Genomic DNA, 23,924 nt, shown 5'->3' on the forward strand with positions numbered 1-23,924 from the left:
AAATAAATGTGTTTTTTTTACAGAATGTAACTAATATGATTTAAAGAACAATACATTTTTTATTTTAGCCGTTGGTCACCAAATTGGTATGCAAAGAACAAAAAATGCAGCTATAACGATGATTTTTCTTTTTTAAGGTCACGCACTTCCACATTATTTGTTGCATTGCGTGGTAGCTTAACTGGGCTGCCAATGATTGCGAGGCCCAATGAAATTGAAGCAGCTGATCCTTTACAGTGTGTTTGTTTTCTATTTGATGAAGGTAAATGTACGTTTATTTTAATCTATCAAGATTTATATTTCTCCTTTTTATTGCTTTGGAATGTTCGCTACTAATTATACAAACACGCACTTAATACCATTAGTTACACGGCAGGAAAAAAGTTCATCATATATACACCTCCTTTTTATTTCGAGTACACTTCTTTTACTTTTAAAAAAATATATCTTCAATTTAATATTTTTTTTTACACGTCGCTTTCTTTTTTTTAGTTTTCACATGTATTTCTTGTCTTTCCTTTATTTTTTACTTATTTTATAGGTTCTTTAAGTTTTTTAACTTTCATCTTACTCTCTTTTTACTTCTTATTTTTCAATTTTCACACGTACATGCACAGTAAAATTGGTGTGTAATGGCATTGTAAGCACGTACAACTTTGTCAAGATATCAAAAGTTTCGAGGTAGGTGTTTGTTTTTTCTATGAACACTTTCTTTTCTTTTACAGTTTTAGAAATCTTAACATTAAATTTAGTGTTTTGAAAAGTACTTTTAGAAACATTAATTTTTATTCAGAAAAATACTTATCGAAATAATAAAATTAGTGTTCCAATAAGTATTTTTTAGAAGTATGTTATTTTACATAATTCTAAAAAATTCTTTTTGAAATAATAAATTTAATATTTTAAAAATATTTTCTGAAAGTATGTAAAAAAATAAAATTTAGAAAATACTTTTTAGAGTACTAATTTCATTATTCTCAAAAAGTAATTTTTGAAACATTGAAATTATTATTTTGGTAAAGTTTTTTTTTCTTTCAAAACACTAATATTAAGAAAACTGAAAGAGGGGCTTGCCACGTTTGACATTATCAAAAAAGTCTCATGTAAAAGTTAAAAGAAAGGAAGAAGAGGATAACAATGAAAAAACAAAAAAAAAAAGATAAAAATCAAATAATTAAAACTATCTAGATAAAAAGTAAATAAGACAAAAAAAAAATGAGGTGAAAACTCAAAGGAAGAGAAAAAAAATGTGTGAAAAAAAAGTATTAAATTAAATATTGAAAGTATAAAATTAAAAAAATAATAAATTTAAAGATATTTTAAGAATTTATTTTTCTTTAAAGAAATGTGTACTAATAAAAAAAAAAACGTATATATTGTTATGAGCCCAGGAAAAATTAACTACTTTGTGTGCGTTTTCCTTTTGTGTACGAAAAGTAAAAAAAATAAAACCAATGCCCAACAGTTTCTGCAGTTCCCATGGCATCTGCAAACAAGAGATGCGGTAAGGATTCATTTATCCACAATAAAGATTCATTTCGATAAATTAAATCAAGTTACTATATTATCTGCAGCAAATTTTACATATTCATCAGAAAAAAAAAATTCTATATTGCAGTAACATTCATCCAATAAGTCAGTTTTGAATATAGTATCGAGAAAAACTTAAGTATTATTTATCTTAGATTATTAAAAAAAATCACTTATTATTTATTTATATATTAAATTTAATAATGTTAAACGTGAAAAGTATATTAAAAAAATTAAAGTTTCATATTAATAAAAAAATAAAATATTTAAAAGTATATAAAATAAAAACAATTCGTACCTTTTCCGGTATCGGAGACCGCCGCCGAAGAATCCTTAGCGATACCGAGCTAAAAGAACTTGACAGCAGTCTTGACCTAGAACATTCGGTGAGAGTAACCTACCCTATCAGACATAATCATTGCTATATATAGTGGCGTGGCGTTACTAATCCGACTCCCTAGAATCGCGCCCCCTCATGAACTCGCAATTCTCTGCGTTTAAGACTGTTATTCTCCTTATCCAGCGGATCGTGGGATCTTATTGATTACTTGAGTAAGGCCGACTAGTTCCCCATATATGGGTCCCCTATGTGCAATTCTTAGACGTGTCAATATGAAATGGGCTCATTTGGCTTCAAGCATGCCTTGATGGATGTACTCGGCATTTTACCGATGTGTCAATATGAAATGGGCTCATTTGGCTTCAAGCATGCCTTGATGGATGTACTCGGCATTTTACCGATGTGTTGGGTCGGCCTGTGGAAGATCCCCTCCTCTTGGTTTGAAGCTATCTCGGCTTAGACATAGTGGACTGGCGTATTGGGTCAGCGTCCCGTTGATGTGTGTTGGGTCGGCTCATATCAGACCAGTACGGTACATAGCCCTCCATGCTCAAGCACTAAAGTGCGAAGAGCATGTTGGGTCGGCCTATATCAGACCACCACGGTACATAGCCCTCCATGCTCAAGCACTAGAGTGCGAAGAGCATGTTGGGTCGGCCTATATTAGACTGCCACGGTACAGTACCTAACTAGGGATGGCAAATAAACCCGTACCCGTGGGTAAAACCCGATAAATTAAACCGGGTACGGGTATGGGTATGGTGTCATACCCGTACCCGTACCCGTACCCGATTTAATTATATTAAAAAAATTTAACATTTTATTATATGTAATTATTTATTATAATGTGAAATATTTTTAATTATATAATTATTAAGAAATCTCTTGATTAAAATATGAGATAAAGAAATAATCTAATTATAATTATAATATAATAGAAAAATAACTTTAAAATATTATATATTTTTTTTTGCAAAAAAAAAATAATTTTTTACGGGTACGGGTATACCCGATACCCGACGGGGACGGAGATGGGGATAAAAACCACATACCCGGCGGGTACGGGTACAGGTACGGGGATGGATTTATGTGGCGGGGACGGGGACGGGTATCATAAAACCCGTACCCGACCCGCCCCGTTGTCATCCCTATACCTAACAAATCAATTTTGATTTTGCATAATTAAATTAGGTTAAGATATATTTCACTTTTTCAACTCAATTGTTGTTCTGGACTAGATATTCGGCCAATATTAAGCTTGACATTAATGTTGGCGATTTAACATTGGTTCACATTTTAATTTATTTGCCTTTGGGGCGATGAACATCTAAATCTCTCGGCATTCACTCCTTAATTTGTAATCTTAGACTTGACCATTGCAGTGTTTTGGTAGCTACCCCACTTTTTATTTTGCCACTATCACCACTATATTTAAGTCAATCACCTTAAACAACTCTAGTTAATGCAAAGTCAATCAAAAATTAAATTTATTATTGTTATTTGTTAATTCACATTATTGTGAATGGTTGAAACTTGGATTTCAATATTATAATATGCTTAATTTTGACTTATGTTTGTATTGTAAATGTTAAAAACCTTTAAAGTTGTATTTTAATTTTTACGGTTGTGAAATTATAATAATTTATTTCCTAACAATTTTTACTATTTTTTTTTTATTTTGCGCGAAATTTGAAGAAGTAAATTATATAAGAGATTTTAGTTTAGGTTGCTTGAATACATATATACCTAATGACGTAATCATGTACTAAATGCATTTAAACTCGTAATATCAAATTGAATCATACTTGAAATGTCCTAATCAAAAAATTATTATCAACCAGTGAAGAAAATGTATCATCAAACAATCATCGACATGATTAGCATAAAGTTGGATTGTACTTAAACAATTTTAATTTTAAAGCATAAATTGAATAAATAAAAATCTCCATTATTGATTTCAACAATAATTTACAATCTGTAATTGAAACTCATACTTGATAATTTGCAATGTCAAAGATATCTTTAGGTGTCGCGTCAGAGTTAAATGTGGTTTAAGATGAGGAAGACAAAACAAGAAGACCATCGTGCAAAGAAAGACACACAAAAGTAATTAATTGGCGTGAGCGTCGAGTTCATGCTCTAATAACGTCCCTCTCTTACGACAAATCATCATCATTCATGAATTACTTCAACTAATTTTCTTTCCTAATAAGTAATAATAGAAGGGAGTCAAACACGATAGAGATTGATTTCTACTTCACCAAACAAGATATTTCTCTCCGGGAAGATGATCAAAAAGGGTTATGGCATGAAACAAAATAAAGCTAACGTAATTTTTGTTGGAAGGAAATAAAAGAAATAAATTTTCATAAACTTTTATCATTTGATTCAGATTTTAGGAGAACAAAACTTCTCTTTCACTTTATCTAATTTTAGTTTTTTTAATATATTCATACCGTTATTTCTATAAAATTATGGGAATTGATTATTATATTGAGGATTAGATTAATTTGGATTTAGTATGTAAGAATTTTTTTCTTTTACCAACCATAAACACACACATATATATAGGGTTATTACGAGTCATTTATTATCACATATGGATGAAAAAAATTATATTAAAATTCAAGAGTAATTATTTTGACTTTTTAAGTGCTAACAAAGTATAATTATACTAACAAGTTTGTAAAAGATGAGCATGATTTTCTATTAGTGCAAGTACTTACATTGATTATTTTGGATATTTTATATTGGTTATATAATTCATCTTGTTCTTACCGATGTTATAAAAGATGAACATTTTTACATTTCTTTTACAACAAGGCTTTTTGACCAAAGTAGGGCCCTTTAGAAATTTATTTACGTAAATGCGGCTCTTTTGAAAGTATTTACGCCTTTGGGGCTGTTTACAACGGTGTCGCTATGGGCCATAGCGATACCAATGCCACGTGGCATTTTTTTTTGGTGTACGGTGGGCTCGAATGAGCCATACCAGTGTCGCTATGGGCTGAGGCAACACAGTTGGTGGGCCAATAAAAATGGTGTAGCCCATAGCGACACCATTTAAGAAAAAAAACAAAAAAAACTAAAATAGTTTAAATGTAAGCTTAAAATAATCAACTGAGTTTATTTATTATATATTTATAAAAATAAAAAATAGTTTTTTAAAAACGTAATTTTAAAAAATATATATAATTATTTTTGTGAGTGGCGCTATGGCTTATAGCGACACTGTGTCGCTATGGCTTATAGCGACACTGTGTCGCTATAGGCCATAGTGCCACTAATTAATTTGTTTTTTTTATAAAATTATTAACTTATTTTATTTTAAATTTATTTATTTTAGGTGTGGAAGGAGGAAAAGAATGTAAAACGCACAGTAAATTTGTTTTTTTTTAAATATTAACTTTTTCTTAAATTTAGTGGCCGGATAAAATTTAATTGATCAACTTTAAAATATAAAAAAAAAGGTACTTAGAAAAGCAATATGTATTTCAAAAGAAAGAAAAAGTTAAAGCAATGGAAGCAATATGTAATTGTTTTTCCACTGAATGAATTGAAAAAGATGTGCGCAGCAAGTTTTATGTTCTATCACAAAAGGCCCTCACGAGTAGTCATGACTTATAGCGCCGAAAATTCGCTATAGGCCATAGCGACTTAGTTTCTCTTTTTTTTCTTTTCAAATTTTATATTATTAATTTATTTAAAATATTAATTTTATATTTCTGTTATTATAAAAATTTATTTAATTTCAATAAATTATTTATTTTATTTTCTTTTATTCTTATTTATATTATTAACTTTTTTTAAGTTTTATTTTTAAATTTCTGTTTTATTCCATTTTACTTTTAAATATTTTTTTTCCTTTTAATTATTTTTTCCTTTTAATAAAAAAAATACAGAAAAGATAAATATATAAATAATATTTATATAAAATTCATAAAATAAATTAAAAAGTGAAAAAAATAAATTAAGTAAATAATTAAAAGTGGCGCTATGGCCTATAGCGACACTGTGTCGCTATAGGTCATAGCGCCACTTTCACAAATTCGTATTTTTTATAAAAAAAATATTTACTTATTTTTTTTATATTTTTTTAATATTAAAAATGAGGCGCTGTAGGCTATAGCGATTTCATTGAAGCCGTTTTGTGTCGCTGTGGGTTATAGCGACATTATTAATATGGTTTTCATGGCTTCCCTGAAGTTTAAAAATTCCACGTGGCATGGGTGTCGCTATGGGCCATAGCGACACGTTGTAAACAGCCCCAAAGGTGTAAATACTTTCAAAAGAGCCCCATTTACATAAATAAGTTGGTCAACGACCCCACTTTGGTCAAAAAGCCTTTACAACAATGTTATTAAAATGGTTCTTTTTTTATATATAATCTCAAACCTGTAAACAAATTCCAAAAAAAGTTTTAGTATAAAAAAAAGAAAAAGACTTGAAGAATGAAAACGAAAGCAAAAGTTGTACAATGTGAAACCTAATGGTGGCAAGAAAAAGATTTGGTGAACAAAGAGACGAGGGAAGTACGATGATAGATTTCAACGTTCAGCACCTCTTGTGCTGGCCGGCGGTTGTAGCTGCTGTATTTGATGCAATATTTTTCTGTTGTTTTTTTTTTTTTAATTATAATATTTATATGAAGTATTTTAATAGATGATTAATCTTTGTGTTGCTATTTGAATTATATTTTATTTTTATATTTAAAATTAAAATTGGATATCTTATTTAAAGTACTACTCGAAGTGACATAATCTTTTAAAAAGAAAATAGTTTAATTTTTGTTGTGAATTTAATTTAAAAAGAATTGGGTTGGAATTGATGTTTGTCAGACCCGAAACCCTAACGAATGTGACATTTAAAATGAAGTGGTAACAATGATAGGGTTGTGTGTATTAATGTTTGTGTCGTGGATGTCTGGTAAGTGGTATGTATACTTGATGTGTTTGGACAAGTTTGCAGTCGCACGTCTCAACTTTACAGCAAGATCAATCAAATCCAATTCAATGAATTCGTAGTATGTTCTTCCAGGAAGTTGTTTATATTTTCGGGGAATTTATCGCACCTGTTTGCTTTCATTTAGCATATCATAATGACACAATAATTATGGACAAAGTACGCACGGCTCTATTTTCTACTCTTTTTTTTTTAATAAAAGTATTATTTTCAACTCTGAGAGAATAAATTACGGCTCATCTTAATTTCCTTACGTATTTTTGATAAAAAGAAATACAAGAAAAAAGTATAGAGAAAAATAAGAATAAACATAAAAATCTCATTCATCACCATTGTAACAAACTGTGTGCTTTCTCTTTCTATCACTCGTTCTCTCCTTCTATTATTTTAACTAATAATGTTATTGTTATTATTTTCCTTTTTTTCGTTACAGAGTAACTAATATTTGTTGAAACCTTCTTGAGGCTAGTAGAGGTACCATTCCAAGCTTTTTTTCTCTCTCATTAGCTGTAGTATAATCATGATACTCTCACTCTCACCTGCTCCAAACACAGCTACTAAGTACATTTCGAAAAGTGCGTGACGGAGGGTCTTTAGGGCTCTGTTTACGTGACCGTAGACCGTAGTAATCAACTGATTCAACCATGGATTAACTGTTTAGAAAACAAAATGAACAGTTTTCAAAGATATTTATTTAATTAGGAATATAAATGTCTGTTGATCCAGTATTTGGTAAGATCGTGTAGAGATATCGTTTGGTTCGTTTAGACATTGTTGTCGACAGTGGAGAAGTCGAAAAATGGACAGCGAGGGTTAAGGGATCCGGATTCTCTGTGGGGCCAAAGTTACATAACTTTTAATTATTTTAAGTTATTTGATTATAAAAATATATAAGATTTCGATACATAGACAACAATCATATGAGCATAAATAAAATATTTTAACTAATAAATAATGAATATTTTAACATATATTAATTTTACGTATTAAAAAGCTTTTTGGAAACTTAATGAGAAAGTTTATCTGATATAGAATAGAAGCTTCATCTTCTTCTTCAAAACACCTTTGGTAGCTGCTGCAAATCCAACATCCCCTTTGGGACTGTTGCTACAAAACATCCTCCAAAAGAGTTCATTTTATACACGTAGCATTTCGGTAATTAATCTCAAATTTTTATTTAATATTTTTTTTAGAATATTTCCTCTAAATCATATTTTCTATCTACAAATCTCAACACCAGGACTTTATTTAAGAATTTGAGCTTTGTTTTACTCTAACTAGTCGCACGTTGCTATAAGAAAATAGTACCTGATATGATATATTATATACGTATATCACTATTGGATTTGAGAACTTTTGTTGTAACTAAGCTAAGAATAATATGTAAATAACTTGGTTTCTGTCTTTATCTGGCTCAAGTTCTGAAATTAATGCGCATGCATAAGCAGATATATGTGATATGACATGTTAGAACATGAGCTTTCAACATAGCTCATTTTATACAAATTCGAGATACTAAATTTATTTTGTTTACCTCTCTTTAGTTTATAGTTATATGATAATGAAATTGAGGTGTTTGAATGTAAAAATATAAAATCAAAGTTATAATTTTTCTTACTTTTTATTCTTATTTTTCATTCCTCTGATAGGAAGTATATATATTATGGAATTTATAAATGTTGATTGGAAACCAAGAATGGATATGAAATTTGCTAATTTAGAGGCAACTTGGCAATTTTGGCTTGCTTATGGTGCACGTGTTGGTTTTGGAGTTAGGAAACGATATGTGAATTTTAAAAAAGATGGTATTGCTACCTCATGTAAATTTGTTTGTTGTAAGGAAGGGCTACGATCAATAGACAAAAAGGATGTTTTGGTTAGAAAGCATAGAGCTGGGACTATAACTGATTGTAAAGTAAGAATTTCACTTGTGGTGAAAAATGGAAAATTTATCATCCATGAATTTATAGAGGAACATAATCACCTTTTGCAACTTCCAAAAACAACGCATATGCTTGCATCACATAGAAAGATAACTGAAGTCCAAGCTTATGAGATTGATTTGGCTAATGACTCTGGATTAAGGCAAAAGTCAACATTTCAACTAATGAGTACACTTGCGGGCCATAGAGCTAATATTGGATACACACGCATAGATTTTAAAAATTATCTCAAAGCAAAAAGACAAAGGAGTATGGTGTATGGTGAAATACGATGCCTTTTACAATATTTTCAACGACAATTGTTGGAGAACCCATCTTTTTTCCATGCATACCAAATGGATATAGATGAACAAATCACAAATGTATTTTAGGCTGATGCAAATATTGGATTATGGGTATTTTGGTGATGTTGTGTCATTGGATACTACATATTGTACCAATCGTGCAAATAGGCCACTTGCTTTATTTTCTAGTTTCAACCACTATAGAGGTACTATCATTTTTGGTGCAACATTATTGTATGATGAAACAACTGAATCATTCAAATGGTTGTTTGAGACATTCTTAGAAGCACGCAATCAACAAAAACTTTAAACTATCTTTACTGACCAAGACCAAGCAATGGCTAAGGCACTTTTTGAAGTGATGCCCGAGACTCATCATGGTTTATGTACTTGGCACTTGTTACAAAATGGAATTAAGCACCTTGGTAATTGATGAAAGGAGGAAGGTATTTTTTAAGAGATTTCAAAAAATGCATGTATGACCTTGACACTAAAGAAGAGTTTGAGATGGCTTGGAATCGATTGATAACAGACTATAATGTTCATGATAATAACTGGATTAAATCAGTTTATGCCATAAAAGAAAAATGGGCATCATGTTACATGAAGGAAATATTCACACTTGGGATGCGAAGTACTTAACTTAGTGAAAGTTTGAATTCTAATTTCAAGTCTTGCATGAATCCAAATGTGAATATTATCCAATTCTTCAAACACTTTGAACGAGTTGTTGAAGAAAAGAGATATAATGAGTTAACTTATGAGTATGAGTCTTTGCATAAGCTTGCAATGTTGAGATATGAGTTGTCACCAATACTCATACAAATGGCAAAAGTATACACTCACATTGTATTTGACTTATTTCAAAATGAGTTTAAACTTTTCTTAGCTTCATGTATATTGGAGAGAAATGAATCCCACTCTTTATGTCAATATGTCATCACTAGGGTCAATAACGAAGGGTCTTAGAGAGTCTCATTTGATCGTGCTTCAAACTTTATAACTTGTAGTTGTAGAAAGTTTGAAACATTTAGCATACTTTGTTCACATGCATTGAAAGTATTTGAAGCAAATGATGTTAAGGTTATTCCCGAGAAATATATTATAAAAAGATGGACAAAAGAAGCCCGCAATGGCATTATGCATGATGTGAGGGGGAAAGAAGTTGAAGGAGATCCAATATTATCTAGTACAAGGAGATATAAGCAACTTGTATTTAAATTTGTTAGATTGACTGCTGACGTGTCTACATCTGAAGAATATCACAAGATTGTGGATAACAATGTAGGTGTCATGTGTAAGGAGATTCAGGAGTTGCGTTTACAAGCCAAAAGTATTGGTAATCACAACAATGATAATCTCATATTTGTGACTGATGGTGGTAAGCTACCAAAGGGATTCAAACATAAACATGACTTAAAGAGAAATAAGTGATTAAAAGGTTGGGTTGAGCTTCAATCCAATAGGAAAAAAAAACTTCAAGTAAAGAGTCTCAGATGTGTAAATTGATGCACATATTAATTCTTAATATATTTTTGCTTTATGAATTCTCACTTGTTTTAATTTTCCATATTGGTTTTAGGATAAAAAATTGAGAAGTCATCAACCCAACATGGTATCTTGTTCAACACCACCAACTTTTAAGCTCCCTTCCATATTAGAAAATCAATTTAGCTTTACTGAATTTTTGATGGTAATATCATTTGTCTTTATATTTTTTTTATCTTGCAATTCTTTTGCTTACTTATAAACATGTTAATTAATTTTTGTTATTGTGCAGGCACCTCTTGATGATATAAACAGTCAATCATTACATGACATGTCTCCAATCCTTGATTAAGATTCAATGAAAACAAGTTAGTTGACAGTGATATTATAATTAGTTGTTACTGTATGTTTGGTGTATTTTGATATCATTGATACGAGTATTATAATTAATTACTGTTGTATTTTTCTTGGGTATATTTTGATACCATTAAAGTCAATGCAACCATACAATTTACTTTTAAGAACTGCTTGAACAATTAACATTGGTGTTGCCCTTGTTGTTGTTATAATGTTATTAGTAGCAATGTTTTAGCTTAATTCATTTGTAGATTAATTTTGCAAAATGCTTATTGTATAATATTAATTAGATAAATGTTTTCTGCATAATTTATTTGCTCATGAGTCTACATAAACATTGTTGGATGCTTAATTAATTTTTCTGCATATATAACTGTTTGGAGAAATTAGGAATGATAAATTTTTTTGTTTAACTAAGTATGTATTTAATCAAATACTACTATGTATTCCTCTCAATTAGGCATGCAATCTAACTCGCCCCCGTGGGTACCCGTCCCGATTTGGACGGGAAAAACCCGTGTTTATCGGGTTCGGGTTTTCCCCGATTGATAAAATCGGGGGCGGAGGCGGGGACGGGGATGTTAATACCACCCCGCCTTCGGCCCCATACCCGCCTCCACTCCCGCCCCGTTTAATAATATAATTAAAAAATTATTTTTATATATATAAACCAAAATTAGAAATATTTATATGTAAAAATTTATATTATTTTACTTTTCTTTTATTTTTTAAAATTGTTCATATTTATTTAAAAGAAAAAAAAGAAAAAAAAAAGAAAAAAAAATAGGAGCAGGGGCGGGGGCGAGGCGGGGAAACCCAAACCCCGCCAGGAGCAAGGATGGGGACCCAGATTTTATCCCCGGCAGGTATCGGGGGCGGGGGCAGGGGTGGTTTAAATTTGTGAGGACGGGGGCGGGGAACGTAAAACTCACCCCCGCCCCACCCCATTGCCATGCCTACTCTCAATTGGTGTAATTTTAGATGAATAGTTTTTAGTTGAATTAGGTATGCATAATTTATTTTTTCTACTGATATGATTATTCAATTTTTGGTTCTTTATTTTTATTTTTATTTAGATTTTAGATTTGTTATTTTGATAAAAAAAATTATTTCATTATAATATATACATACAGTTTTATTTTATTTTTTCTACTGATATGATTATTCAATTTTTGGTTCTTTATTTTTATTTTTATTTAGATTTTAGATTTGTTATTTTGATAAAAAAAATTATTTCATTATAATATATACATACAGTTTTATTTTATTTTTTATATATATTATATTAAAATATGAGTTAATTTATTAGGCACTATAAAAAAATAAATGAAAAATAAAAAATTTTAATGTATAATTTTTTATAATTCATTTTAATGTATAATTTTTAAAAAAGACACTGAAATTAACGTATAATTTGTTATCGTTTATTTTTCTCATATTTGAAATTTGAAAATTTGTGGTTTTGTTTTGTGACAGTAAAAGTGTAATAAATGTAATAATTCATGTTATTGAATTTCAAGCCAAAAAATCTGACAAATCAAGAGACAAAATTTAAATTAAAAAAAAAAAGAAGAAAAAAGAGTTAAGATCTTCTGAATATGTAATAAATGTTATTTATGCTCATATGTTTATTATTTCTGATTACGTGTAAAAATTTTGTATTTTTATAATCAAAACTTTCGCGCCAGATCGAGGGTGGATTAAGGGCTTCTTGTCAGGGTGGAGGAGGAGATCTTGGTCCTTGCACGTGCCCTCTTGGTTCTTGTCATCATTATTTGATAATCATTTTTTTAAATTGTAATAAAAAATTAATATATAATTCTTAATCCAACACAATTACATTTTTTTTTTCTCGTTTACTCAAAACATGCATTAAGAAGTAGAAGTAATTTTGTTTCGAAACATTCAAACGTCAATTTTTCCGCTAAATAATGTTTTCTTCTATTCTTCCTTCAAATTAACGTCATTCTAAAGTGTTTTAATATTTTTTTATAAGGGTCAAAATTAGTCGTGATCTGTGGGCCAGTCCGTTGGCCGTTAAAATTTGACAATCCGGACTTATCATTCCAATTCATGAAGCTTGTCCCGTTATGCCTGCCAATCTGTGAGACAATTATTCTGCAATTCTTCTGTTAGCCTGCATTTAGGTGAAACGAATCAATATTTTATAAGTACAACTCTTTTTAAAAAAAGAATAATTAAAATTTTAAAATATTTTGAATTTTTTAATTTTACATCTATAATATTTAATTTAATATTTTTTTTATACATTTTTTTTTAATTTTTACATACATTCCCTTATCTTTTCTTCATTACACTTATTTTGGTAAGAAAAAATGTGTCTAATTAAGTAAAAATTGTTAAGAAAGTCACACATACCTACAATATTATCGTACTAGTTTTACTGTCTGAGTATATATGAAAAAGTGAAAGAAATTAAGGAAGAAAAAAATAATATAAAAATTGAGAAAGTTAAAACTTAAAATTACCTATTAAAATAGGTAATAAATTAAAGAAAGACGAAATGATACATGAAAAAATTAAAAAAGAAAAAAAAAGTATAAAATTAGAAATTTTTTAAAAAAGAAACTACAAATATTTTATAATTTAAAAAAAAATAAAGAAGGTGTACTTATTAAAAAAAAAAAAAATTGTATATATCATCAACCTATTTTCAATTCACTCTTTAAAGGCAGATCCACCCGACCCAACTCATTTTTAATGAACCATTGATAGGTCGTACCAAGACGGGCCGAGGTAGTGCGCTTTATCACCCCTAGGTATTCTCCATACATTGATTCGTGGAGTGTTTCGTAGGTAAGAAAAGGTTAAAAATTGCAAGGAAAGAGTGAAAACAGAGATGACAGTAAAAACTAAAAAGTACTACGGATTAATTAATGTGAAATAACAAATCTCGAACTGATGTTTAATGAATTAAATGAATGTGATAAAGGGGTTGGTAAGCGGAAGTTACGTTTCAGAAGACGAAAAAAAAAAAAGAATGTCATAATCGATTAAATTGAATCTCCAATATAAGTATTGGTTCATGCTTGATAGGAATGGCAGAGCAGTGGTTCAGCCCACAAAAGTAAACGGAAGGGATGAGAATTCCATTCTGATCATAATTATCTACACTCATACACAACACGACATAAAATTCAAGCCAAAGAAAATGATTTTTCATAAAAAGAATATTTAACATTATATGCATGTAGGATGCTTTTAGAAGTGAATAAAAAAGGAGCATCGGTGAAATCTAAACAAGAGGGTTATTTGGCTCCACTTGTCACGTGACCAAGTAATTCTGGGGCAAAGGTAGAGCGATTTTTAATAAACCATCAATTTACTTAAAATATTACCCTCTGTTATAAAGAGTTTCTAAAAATATTGAAATTATATAAATAGTCTTCATCATATTAAAAAATTCATCAATTTGTTCTTTACTATAATATTTTATTAATGTTGATAGAATCAATTGTAAGATTTTTTTTTAATACTTTTATGTATTCTTTTTATTACTTTAAAGACTAATTTCTAATATTTTTGAAACTACCTATATGATTAATTTTATTATTTTAAAGATTCATTTGTTTGTCGGGATGCGAAAAGATAATTATTTTATTATATTATAATCAGTTGTTCTAAAAGAAAATATTAGTTTTATTTAATACTTTTTCTTATCCTATTAGTATGGTACATTTATTTTTTTTCCTGTGGGAGAACTGAGATATGATAAACTAAAGAAAAATTACAATGGTGAGAATAACTAAGGATAAAAAATGGGCTACAAGAATCATATTTGGCTGAAACAAAACGTGGCGAAAAGATTTATATAAGGGAACTAGCTACAAAAATTAAAGCAGTTGAAGAAAAAAGATGGGTTCCAGCTCCATCTTGAAACTTTTTGTATCATCAATCCTTGTTTGCATTACGTTGCAGGCATATGCGCATGCATACACCCATGGTCTTAGAAAGGCAAGGAAGCATGTTAATTTCAAGTATGCTGATACAGTTGCATGTGTTTCACAACTTGACGTTTTGCTGCATGTTGGGTTTACAAATGTTTTCATTCTCTGTAGCAGACCTATATTGTATACTTGGGAGAACATTCTCATGGTCCAACTCCTTCCCTTGCTGATCTTCAGACAGCAACAAATTCCCACCATGATTTACTCGCTTCAGTCTTGGGCAGGTAAATATATGTATCAGTTTTAATATTAAAGATATAAATTTAACAAAAACTCTTCTAAAGAGATTAGTCTAGATGAAGAGATACTCTTAAAATTCATATATTATATAATAAAAGAAAATCTAAGAACTCCTATTATTCTGTAGCTATAGTTGATGACTTAAATAGGCTTTTTTCTTCTTTTTCTTCTTCTTCTTCTTCCCTTTTTCACAGCCATGAGAAAGCAAAGGAAGCAGTTATGTACTCGTACAATAAGCACATCAATGGTTTTGCTGCAGTACTTGAAGAGGAAGAGGCGTCAGAGATTGCAAGTGAGCTTCTAGTAATTTTTTTTACAGATATTGGAGTTGAAAGGATAACTAGTAATTTTGATGGCGTGTATTAATTGGTGCAGAAAAGCCAAATGTAATTTCTGTTTTCTTGAGCAAAGAGTATAAAATGCACACTACGAGATCATGGGACTTTCTTGGGGTGGAAAAATATGGAGGAATTCCTGCAGAATCGGCTTGGTTGAAAGGAAATTTTGGCGAAAATACAATCATCGCCAATTTTGATTCAGGTACACTTAACTTTTACTTGCTCTTACTGCAACACATTTTGGATATCGCATATCTAAAATGAATTTGTCTTGGAGAAGGTATTTATCAACGTTCTTTTAATATGCATTTTTTTCTTCTTCTAACATATTATTTATTATTGGGCCCAAGAAAGAATATAATGGGAGATGATTTATTCCACTTCCATTGGCTTTAATATTATGTCTTTCACAACATCCTATTAATAATGTTCCTAATTAAATTACATGTATTTTTTTATATATGAAATATTAAGAATACATCATGAAAAGATATAGCATATTTTATAATGTTTTCGTCTTTATATTTTTATTTATTTCTTTTATTCTTCTCATCGTATCAACTAGCTTATCTCACTTTTTTCCCCTAAACTTCAAAAGTATTGACACACTTAAGATGGGTTTTTTACCCATTTAATTTAAATTAATTTATAACTTTAAATCATTAAACTTTAATACATATACTTTTATTTATATACTTTAGAAGAACTTATTTTAGAAAGAAAAAAATATATTATCACCAAAAGCAAGTGACTTTTTTTAATCTTATCCTTTATCATTATACGTGTATTACTATTATATTAGAATACCTTTTTTTTTTTGAAGCATCTATTATATAACACTTACCATATATTATATTTTAAGTAAAAAAAAAAGAGAATACATTATACTTTTTTTTACCTTGTGATCTAATAATTTATTAACAAGTTTAAATTAAAGCACGATAACAACTGAAATAATTCCAGTCCTTCAAGAAAACGCCCAATTCTAATGGTAAAAACCATTAATTTGTGTCTTCGGTCTTGCTGTAAACTGTGTAAAGAAGCTTTAAGCCAATTAAAATTAATTAAATCCTTAAATCATGTACAATTTATTTATATATTTTAGATCGTTATTTCTTCATAAATCATAAAGGTGAGTAGTTTGATTTCAGAATAAATGTTTATCTTAACTCGAACCAACTTTTATTTTATGAGGTGGGTTAGACTATTGATTAGTTACTTGCTGGAACAGGCGTTTGGCCCGAACACCCAAGTTTCAGCGACAATGGATACGGTCCTGTGCCATCAAAGTGGCGTGGAAACGGGGTCTGTCAGATTCACCATTTAGGAAACCAAACTTTCTGTAACAGGTCTTTTTTATTTCACTAATTACTGAATTCTTTAGCTAGTCCAACTTATGAGCATTTTATATATTAATTAACGCATGAAGAAAAGAAATATGGATGGTATGTTGAAGTATATATGTTAATGTTATGTGATGAATCAGGAAGTTGATTGGTGCAAGAGTCTTCAGCGAAGGTTACGAGTCACAATATGGGAAACTTGATCCGTTAAACCGCAGTGCACGTGACTTTGTTGGGCACGGTACGCATACCCTGTCAACTGCAGCTGGTAATTTTGCTCCTGGTGCAACTATTTTTGGCAATGGCAATGGCACTGCAAAGGGTGGATCCCCTAAAGCTCGTGTTGCTGCCTACAAAGTGTGTTGGTCTAAAAATGATGCTGGTGGCTGTCATGAAGCAGACATTCTACAAGCCTTTGATCATGCCATATATGATGGTGTTGATATCATCTCTGCCTCTGTGGGTGGCTCTAATCCTTACATTGAGGCTTTCTTCACTGATGGGGTTTCCATAGGGGCCTTCCATGCAGTTGCTAGAAATATAGTTGTAGTTTGCTCTGCTGGCAATGATGGACCAGCACCTAGATCTGTCACAAATGTTGCACCTTGGTCATTCACAGTTGCTGCTAGTACAATGGACAGGGATTTTTTCACCAACATTTCTCTCGGTAACAGACATTACCTAAAGGTAACATTAACAACATGTTTCTTTTTTATATTTAAGGATAAAACTTATAAGTGTTGTTCATGTTTTCAAATCAAAATTAGAGTTTTATTCTGGTATTGTACATCGTAAATGAATTCATTAAATGGTAATGTGTATTATTATTGTAAAACTTTAATTTTGATTCGACAACAACATATCAATTATATTTATGAAATTATGTCTAGTCTTGTTCTGTGATGATGAGTTTAATAAGCGAGCTTAGTTAACAAGAAATCATTCCTCATATGAAAGTAGTCAAGAGTTATCTAACTTACTCAAATAAAAATGGAATTAAGCAATTCCAAAGAAGTTGCAATTAAGAAAATTACACCAATCACTTTAAGCCTTTATTTAGTAAAGGGTAAATAGAGAAGAAGAGGAGGGAAGAGAAAGTAAGTGTAGAGATTAAAAATTTCGTGTTATTTGATAAGAAGGAATTGTGAAGAAAATGGAGTGGGACCCAACAAAAACAAAATTCCCCTTTAAAATGAGGGGATTTGTGAAAAAATTTACTTTTTTTTTATAAAAATAAGAAGGGGAAGGAATTGTATTATATTTATATATATATATATATATATATATATATATATATAAATAATGAATAATTATATATTTTTAAATAAATTTATAAATAATTAAACTCTTAATAATTATAAAAAAAATATAATAATAATGATTTTTATTTATTATTTTAGATAAAATTATTTATAAAAATCATATATATTTATGTTAATAATAATAATAATATAATAATAGTTTAAACTATATTATAATATTATTTATTATATATAAAAATTCAATCATATAAAATACAATTTAAAAATATCAAATTCACTCTATTTCTCATCTAATTCTACTCTATTAAACAACTATAAATTTCATTCTATTTTTTACATATTTTTTATCAAATCAATTCTCACATATTCTCTTCTATTATCTTTTATTCCTCCCCTCTCCCAAACAAAATATAAAATACATAATTAATTACAGCAGTCATCTTTTATAGGATTTTAAACCCCATTTTTACTTGGGGTAAGTTATACAATCTCCGAGTAGGTATTATGAAAGATAACCATGTTATTAGATGATGATATTGTATATGCATTTATTATCTTTTCTTTTGTTATGTGATCAATATAAAGGAAAAAAAGTGTTAATCACCGATACATTGTCATTGTAAGATTTTTTTTACACCGACAATCAATCATATCTTTTAATAGTGACATGTCAGTTACTTATTTAATGAAATAAAAATAAAATATAATAATTTAAAAGATATGATTGGTTGTCAGTGTAAAAAATTTTACACTGACAATGTATAGGATGATTAACTCGGAAAAAAATATGTTGCATATCAAATTGATTGAGTTGGGCTGCGTGTATGTACAACAGGGTTCCAGTCTTAACAGAGGCTTACCATCACGGAAATTTTATCCATTGGTTCATGCTGTCAATGCTAGACTTCCTAATGCCACAATTCAAGACGCGTAAAGTCGAATTCCCTTAACTTCTTTCAAATGTTTATATTATTTGTTAGAATATTATTGTTTCTTGTTTATGAGTGTGTTACTTCTGTAGTGGTCTATGCAAGCCGGGAAAACTTGATCCATCCAAAATAAGGGGAAACATATTGATCTGCATTCGACTTGATGGAACAACATCAGTAGCTCAGGGTTACGAAGCTGCTAAAGCTGGCGCAGTGGGAATGTTTGTGGTCAATGATGAGAAAGGTGGCAACACACTTCTAGCTGAGCCTCTTCCTATACCAGCAGCGAGTTTAGATATCAACCAGGATGAGGATATTGATGAGCGTGAATGGTTTGGAAAAGGAGGTTCAGACAAAAACATTAGCAGGTAATCATATATCACTCAACACTTAGTGTTTGGATGATTGTTTGTAAAATTGGTTTTGAAATAAAGTGATTTATGCTTGAAGTAATATACATGAGGTCATAAATTTTAACTTCAGTGTGATCATTGAATACCAAATAATGCTTCAATTTGAAATCAATTTTGAATCCTGAATCAACCTCTTAACTTGAAATATTTACATGAACTCATGTTAGCAATTATTTCAACGTGATTTTAGAAAATCTAATATGAATCCAAACACAGGCCGTTTCATTCTAAAAATACTTGCAGCAAATGAAAAACTTCATTCATAAATTACTCTGCAGGAAACTTGCTGCTTACATGACTGTTGCAAGAACATATTTAGGAATAAAGCCTGCTCCAATTATGGCTGGATTCTCATCCAGGGGTCCCAGTGCAGTACAACCATTGATACTCAAGGTCTACATTTTTTAATTTCATCATCATGCCATGTTTTTTTTTCTTACTTTTAGTAAGACGGTAACTCCTTCATTGCTTTTGTAATTTTCTGTTTCAGCCTGACATAACTGCTCCTGGTGTGAACATATTGGCGGCTTATTCACTAGCCGCAAGTCCATCAAATCTACCATCAGATAGACGCCGTGTTCCTTTCAATATACAACAAGGAACTTCTATGTCATGCCCTCATGTTGCTGGTGTCGTAGGTCTTCTCAAAACACTTCACCCTGATTGGAGTCCAGCAGCTATAAAATCAGCCATTATGACTACTGGTAAGTTGGCAAAATAGTACATCTATATGCATATAAGAAAAGAAACACAGATTACCCTTTTACCATTGTCAAAAATATATAATCACAATATTGCACTAAAAATTTTGGAAAAATCTTTCCTTAATAGAAATTATGCTATTCATGTAGCTACTACACTAGATAACAACAACCTACCGATTCGGGACGCATTTGATCAGATAGCAACTCCATTTGATTATGGCTCAGGACATATTAGGCCTAACCTTGCAATGGACCCTGGACTTGTTTATGATATGAGAACAAGGGATTACTTGAACTTCATATGTGCTCATGACCACAACCAATATTTACTCAAATACTTTAATCGAAGCTCTTACAATTGTCCAAAGTCTTACAACATTGAAAATCTGAATTACCCTTCGATCACGGTAGCAAATCGAGGGATGAACCCTATAAATGTTACTCGTACAGTTACCAATGTGGGGACTCCAACAAGCACATATGTTGTGAGAGCTAACGTAAGTGATGGATTTGAGGTTGTTGTTCGACCAAGTTCATTGACTTTTAAGACAATTGGAGAAAAGAAGAGCTTTCGGGTTATTCTTCTGGCAACTAGTGTGCCTAGTCATGGTTTTCCAGTATTTGGGAACTTGTCTTGGACAGATGGCAATCACACAGTTACCAGTCCTATTGTAGTCCTGTAACCTTAGAACTTGCTCTCAGGAATGTTATCTTACCATTTGAGTGTGTGCGTGTTTCATGTTATTAGGATATAACTCATTAGTCTTAAGTGCTTTTATTATTAGAATGTCGTTGGATCGAACTTCATTTCATTGGCGTTGTGTTTGTATTAGGCACCCTCACAATCATGTACGGAGCTTATACGCAAGTCTAACAAGTAACAACATACAGTTGTAAACTGATTAATGAAACCTTTTTTTTCTGAATTAAAATTAATCAATATTAAGTCCCATTGCCCAATTTAGCATTCTACCTTTACGATCTTGTGAGTCAAACAACTGAATCATTCACCGTAACTAGTGTAAGTTCTGTTGGAAAAACAATTCAATTTTACAAATAAATGTTGCAGGTGAAAAATCAAAAAGTGACTACTTAAGGTTTGTAGATTTGAGATAAAATATGGGGTGGGTTAGACATAGTAAAACACTTTTGAATCGATTTCGTGTACGTAAGCAAGAGCTGGTATCAAAGTGTAGTTTGAGATCAACGATGTACCAAGACTTTTGGGTGCAACAAGTCTCGATCATTCAAGACTTGATGCTAATAATGCTATTTATGGGCCAAGTTGATGTCACCAAGAGTTTGAGCTGACCCTGTTTATTTTGAACAGAGACTTCACTGTGTGTATGTAAGCCCCACTCTTGATCGAGTTGTAAACGGATCGAAGTTGCTTCTGCTATATATATAGTCATTATATATTTCAATAGCACCTTGATGAGCAACATAGCCGCGTATTCTAGGATCGTTGGACTGTGGCTTTGTTGTTCAGATTTATGTTTGTTTTAAGATATTTTTCTCTAATTTAGGTTGGTATAGGCAAATCAAACATGAGTGATGAGTCTCAGAGAGCGAAGTTTATAACGTTTTTAGTAAATAATAGAAGAAAAACAAAAATACGGTGGATATCAGACAAGAATTTAGAATTTTACTTGTCTAATCATTTAGTATAATTACTAATTACATAACAACAACACCAAGAAAGCTTATGTAGTATGAAAGTTATATGCAATTTAACAATATGGTGAATTTTGACACTCTATATACAAGTTCTTCTCTCCAAGACGCCAACTTAATCTTGATTAGGAAGGTAGATCTGGTTTTTCAGAATCCAGAATTCCTTCACCATCACCCAACCAACATTTCATTGCAATTGAACAATTTGAATAGAGTTTTTGGGCTACTTTGAGAGAAATAAAAAGAATCTTGTTAATTTTAAGGAAACATGTGTTAAAGTAATGCATTGGATTAGCCTATTTTAGTTTCAGTTTTTTTTTAATAACAAAAAAATGAATACTTCGAAGAAAATCGGAAACCAGATAGTTTTGCTTGGAAAAACAAAAAGTAAAACATTGAAACTAGATTTGGAAAAAAGAAGAAAGAAGCCTCAGATTGTGTGAAAAGCGTGCATCACACTAGGCAAAACCAGTTTGCTTTTCAGACGGCACTTACACGGATAAGAATAAATCATCATTGGCTTCAATACTCATACAATTACATAGAAATGAAAAAGAAAAGACAAAAGACATGTTTATCATTCTCTAAGTTCAAATACAGCACAAAAACTCAGAGACGAACAGAACGGCGCCGTATGAAGAGGGGCTTTCTTTGTAGCAAGCAGAATAGTAGATTAGGGTGGAAGAAGGAGACACATTATATAGTCAACCACGTAAACCCTAGCAATTTTTTTAACCCAACAATCGCGTATATTCACAAAACGACATCGTGAAAACTTACTTACTTATTTTATTATTATTTATTTTAATATATGTTAAATTTTATTTATATATATATATATATATTATACCGATATAATTTTTATTAAGTCTTATTTTAATTTTTTGTTTCAAACCCTAATTTGATCTTTTATAATATTTTTTTTTGGTTTTAATTTAATCTTATTTTAATTATTGATTTCAATTTAGTCTCTAATAATTTAAATTAGTGCAATGTCGGACTTTCGACCAAATTATTTAAACGGAGTTAACTGTTGGTCACGTGGATGTCACGTAGATGCATAAGTAGATGCCAAATTTCTTTAATGCACCTGGAACCAGAATGGACCGTTCTGGTTGCACATGTTGTGTGTTAACTTTGCATCTGGAACGGACTGTTCCAGATGCAAAATTAACACACCACGAATGCAGCAGAACGGTCCGTTCTGAAATCATAACGGATCGTTCTGAAATCCGAACAAACCGTTCTGATTTTAGAACGGGCCGTTCTGGATTCAGAACGAGTCGTTCTAGAACGCCAACCACATACGTACGTTCAACAAAATGCCGCAATGTGGTTCAAAAATTGAAAATAAAAATTCATAACATAACATAAATTCAAAGACAAAAATATGGTTTAGTGACTGAAAACAAAAATTCATAACATAACATATACTAAGAAAGTTCAAAGAAATTACTAAGAAAGGAAATCATCTGGATAATGCTGAAGGTGCCAATAATACATCTTATCCACAATGAAAAGTATTGTAGATTAAATAAGAATCAACCTAAACAACAACTAAAAAAACACAAGCAATTGTGATTAAAGAAGAAAATGATGATGAAGATGGGTATTTATTTATGACATCTTAAGAACTCATTGACCAAGAAAGGTATGATAATTATTAAAGATGTTCTTTACATTATAAAATTGGATCAAAATCTTTTTAGTGTTCCACAAATGTTAGGAATGAATATGAAGGCTCTTTGAAAGAAAATTATTGTTTTATCATGGATGAACATGGTTTAGAGATTGTAAAAATTGATGATCAAAAATAATTTTTATTTGAAATTTGACTTAATTAAAGATCATGATTTTATCGCTAAAATTAATGAGAGTAATATTTAACATGAAAGATTTTGTTACAATTTTATGCAAGATGTATTTGATATGATAAATCTCAACAAATGGTATTTAAAGAAATGAAGAGGAGTTAAATTGAATGATTATGATAACAATGATTTAGGTCAAGAAATCGAATAACTTGATGACATAGTACTTCTAAAATCAATTTTTTGAGTTCATAATTAAAGTTTGGGATATTCATAATAACAAATCTTATGAAGAAGTGTTAGATTTATGAAATTTTACTATATTTAAACTTTGAATT

The 23,924-nt window shown here is 30.3% G+C and overlaps 2 protein-coding genes across 2 annotated transcripts; both read left to right on the forward strand.

Moving 5' to 3' along the window:
• Window positions 1-8,052: 8,052 nt before the first annotated feature.
• On the forward strand, window positions 8,053-10,170 carry LOC145952209 (protein FAR1-RELATED SEQUENCE 5-like). Its single transcript, XM_083064482.1, is given in 2 exon segments — window positions 8,053-9,154; window positions 9,156-10,170. Coding segments are annotated over 2 exon segments (873 nt in total). The 5' UTR covers window positions 8,053-8,495; the 3' UTR covers window positions 9,370-10,170.
• Window positions 10,171-14,721: 4,551 nt separating this feature from the next.
• On the forward strand, window positions 14,722-21,061 carry LOC109788318 (subtilisin-like protease Glyma18g48580). The gene is made up of 11 exons (XM_020347012.3): window positions 14,722-14,879; window positions 14,987-15,096; window positions 15,307-15,404; window positions 15,488-15,652; window positions 16,682-16,799; window positions 16,937-17,480; window positions 18,891-18,985; window positions 19,077-19,352; window positions 19,676-19,790; window positions 19,888-20,101; window positions 20,249-21,061. The coding sequence occupies exons 1-11, from the start codon at window positions 14,781-14,783 to the stop codon at window positions 20,782-20,784; spliced, it is 2,370 nt and encodes a 789-aa protein (XP_020202601.1). The 5' UTR covers window positions 14,722-14,780; the 3' UTR covers window positions 20,785-21,061.
• Window positions 21,062-23,924: the final 2,863 nt, after the last annotated feature.

Source organism: Cajanus cajan, chromosome 9 (genome assembly GCF_000230855.2).
Source record: "Cajanus cajan strain Asha chromosome 9, NIPB_CcT2T_4, whole genome shotgun sequence".
In the NCBI taxonomy this organism is placed as follows: Eukaryota; Viridiplantae; Streptophyta; class Magnoliopsida; order Fabales; family Fabaceae; genus Cajanus; species Cajanus cajan.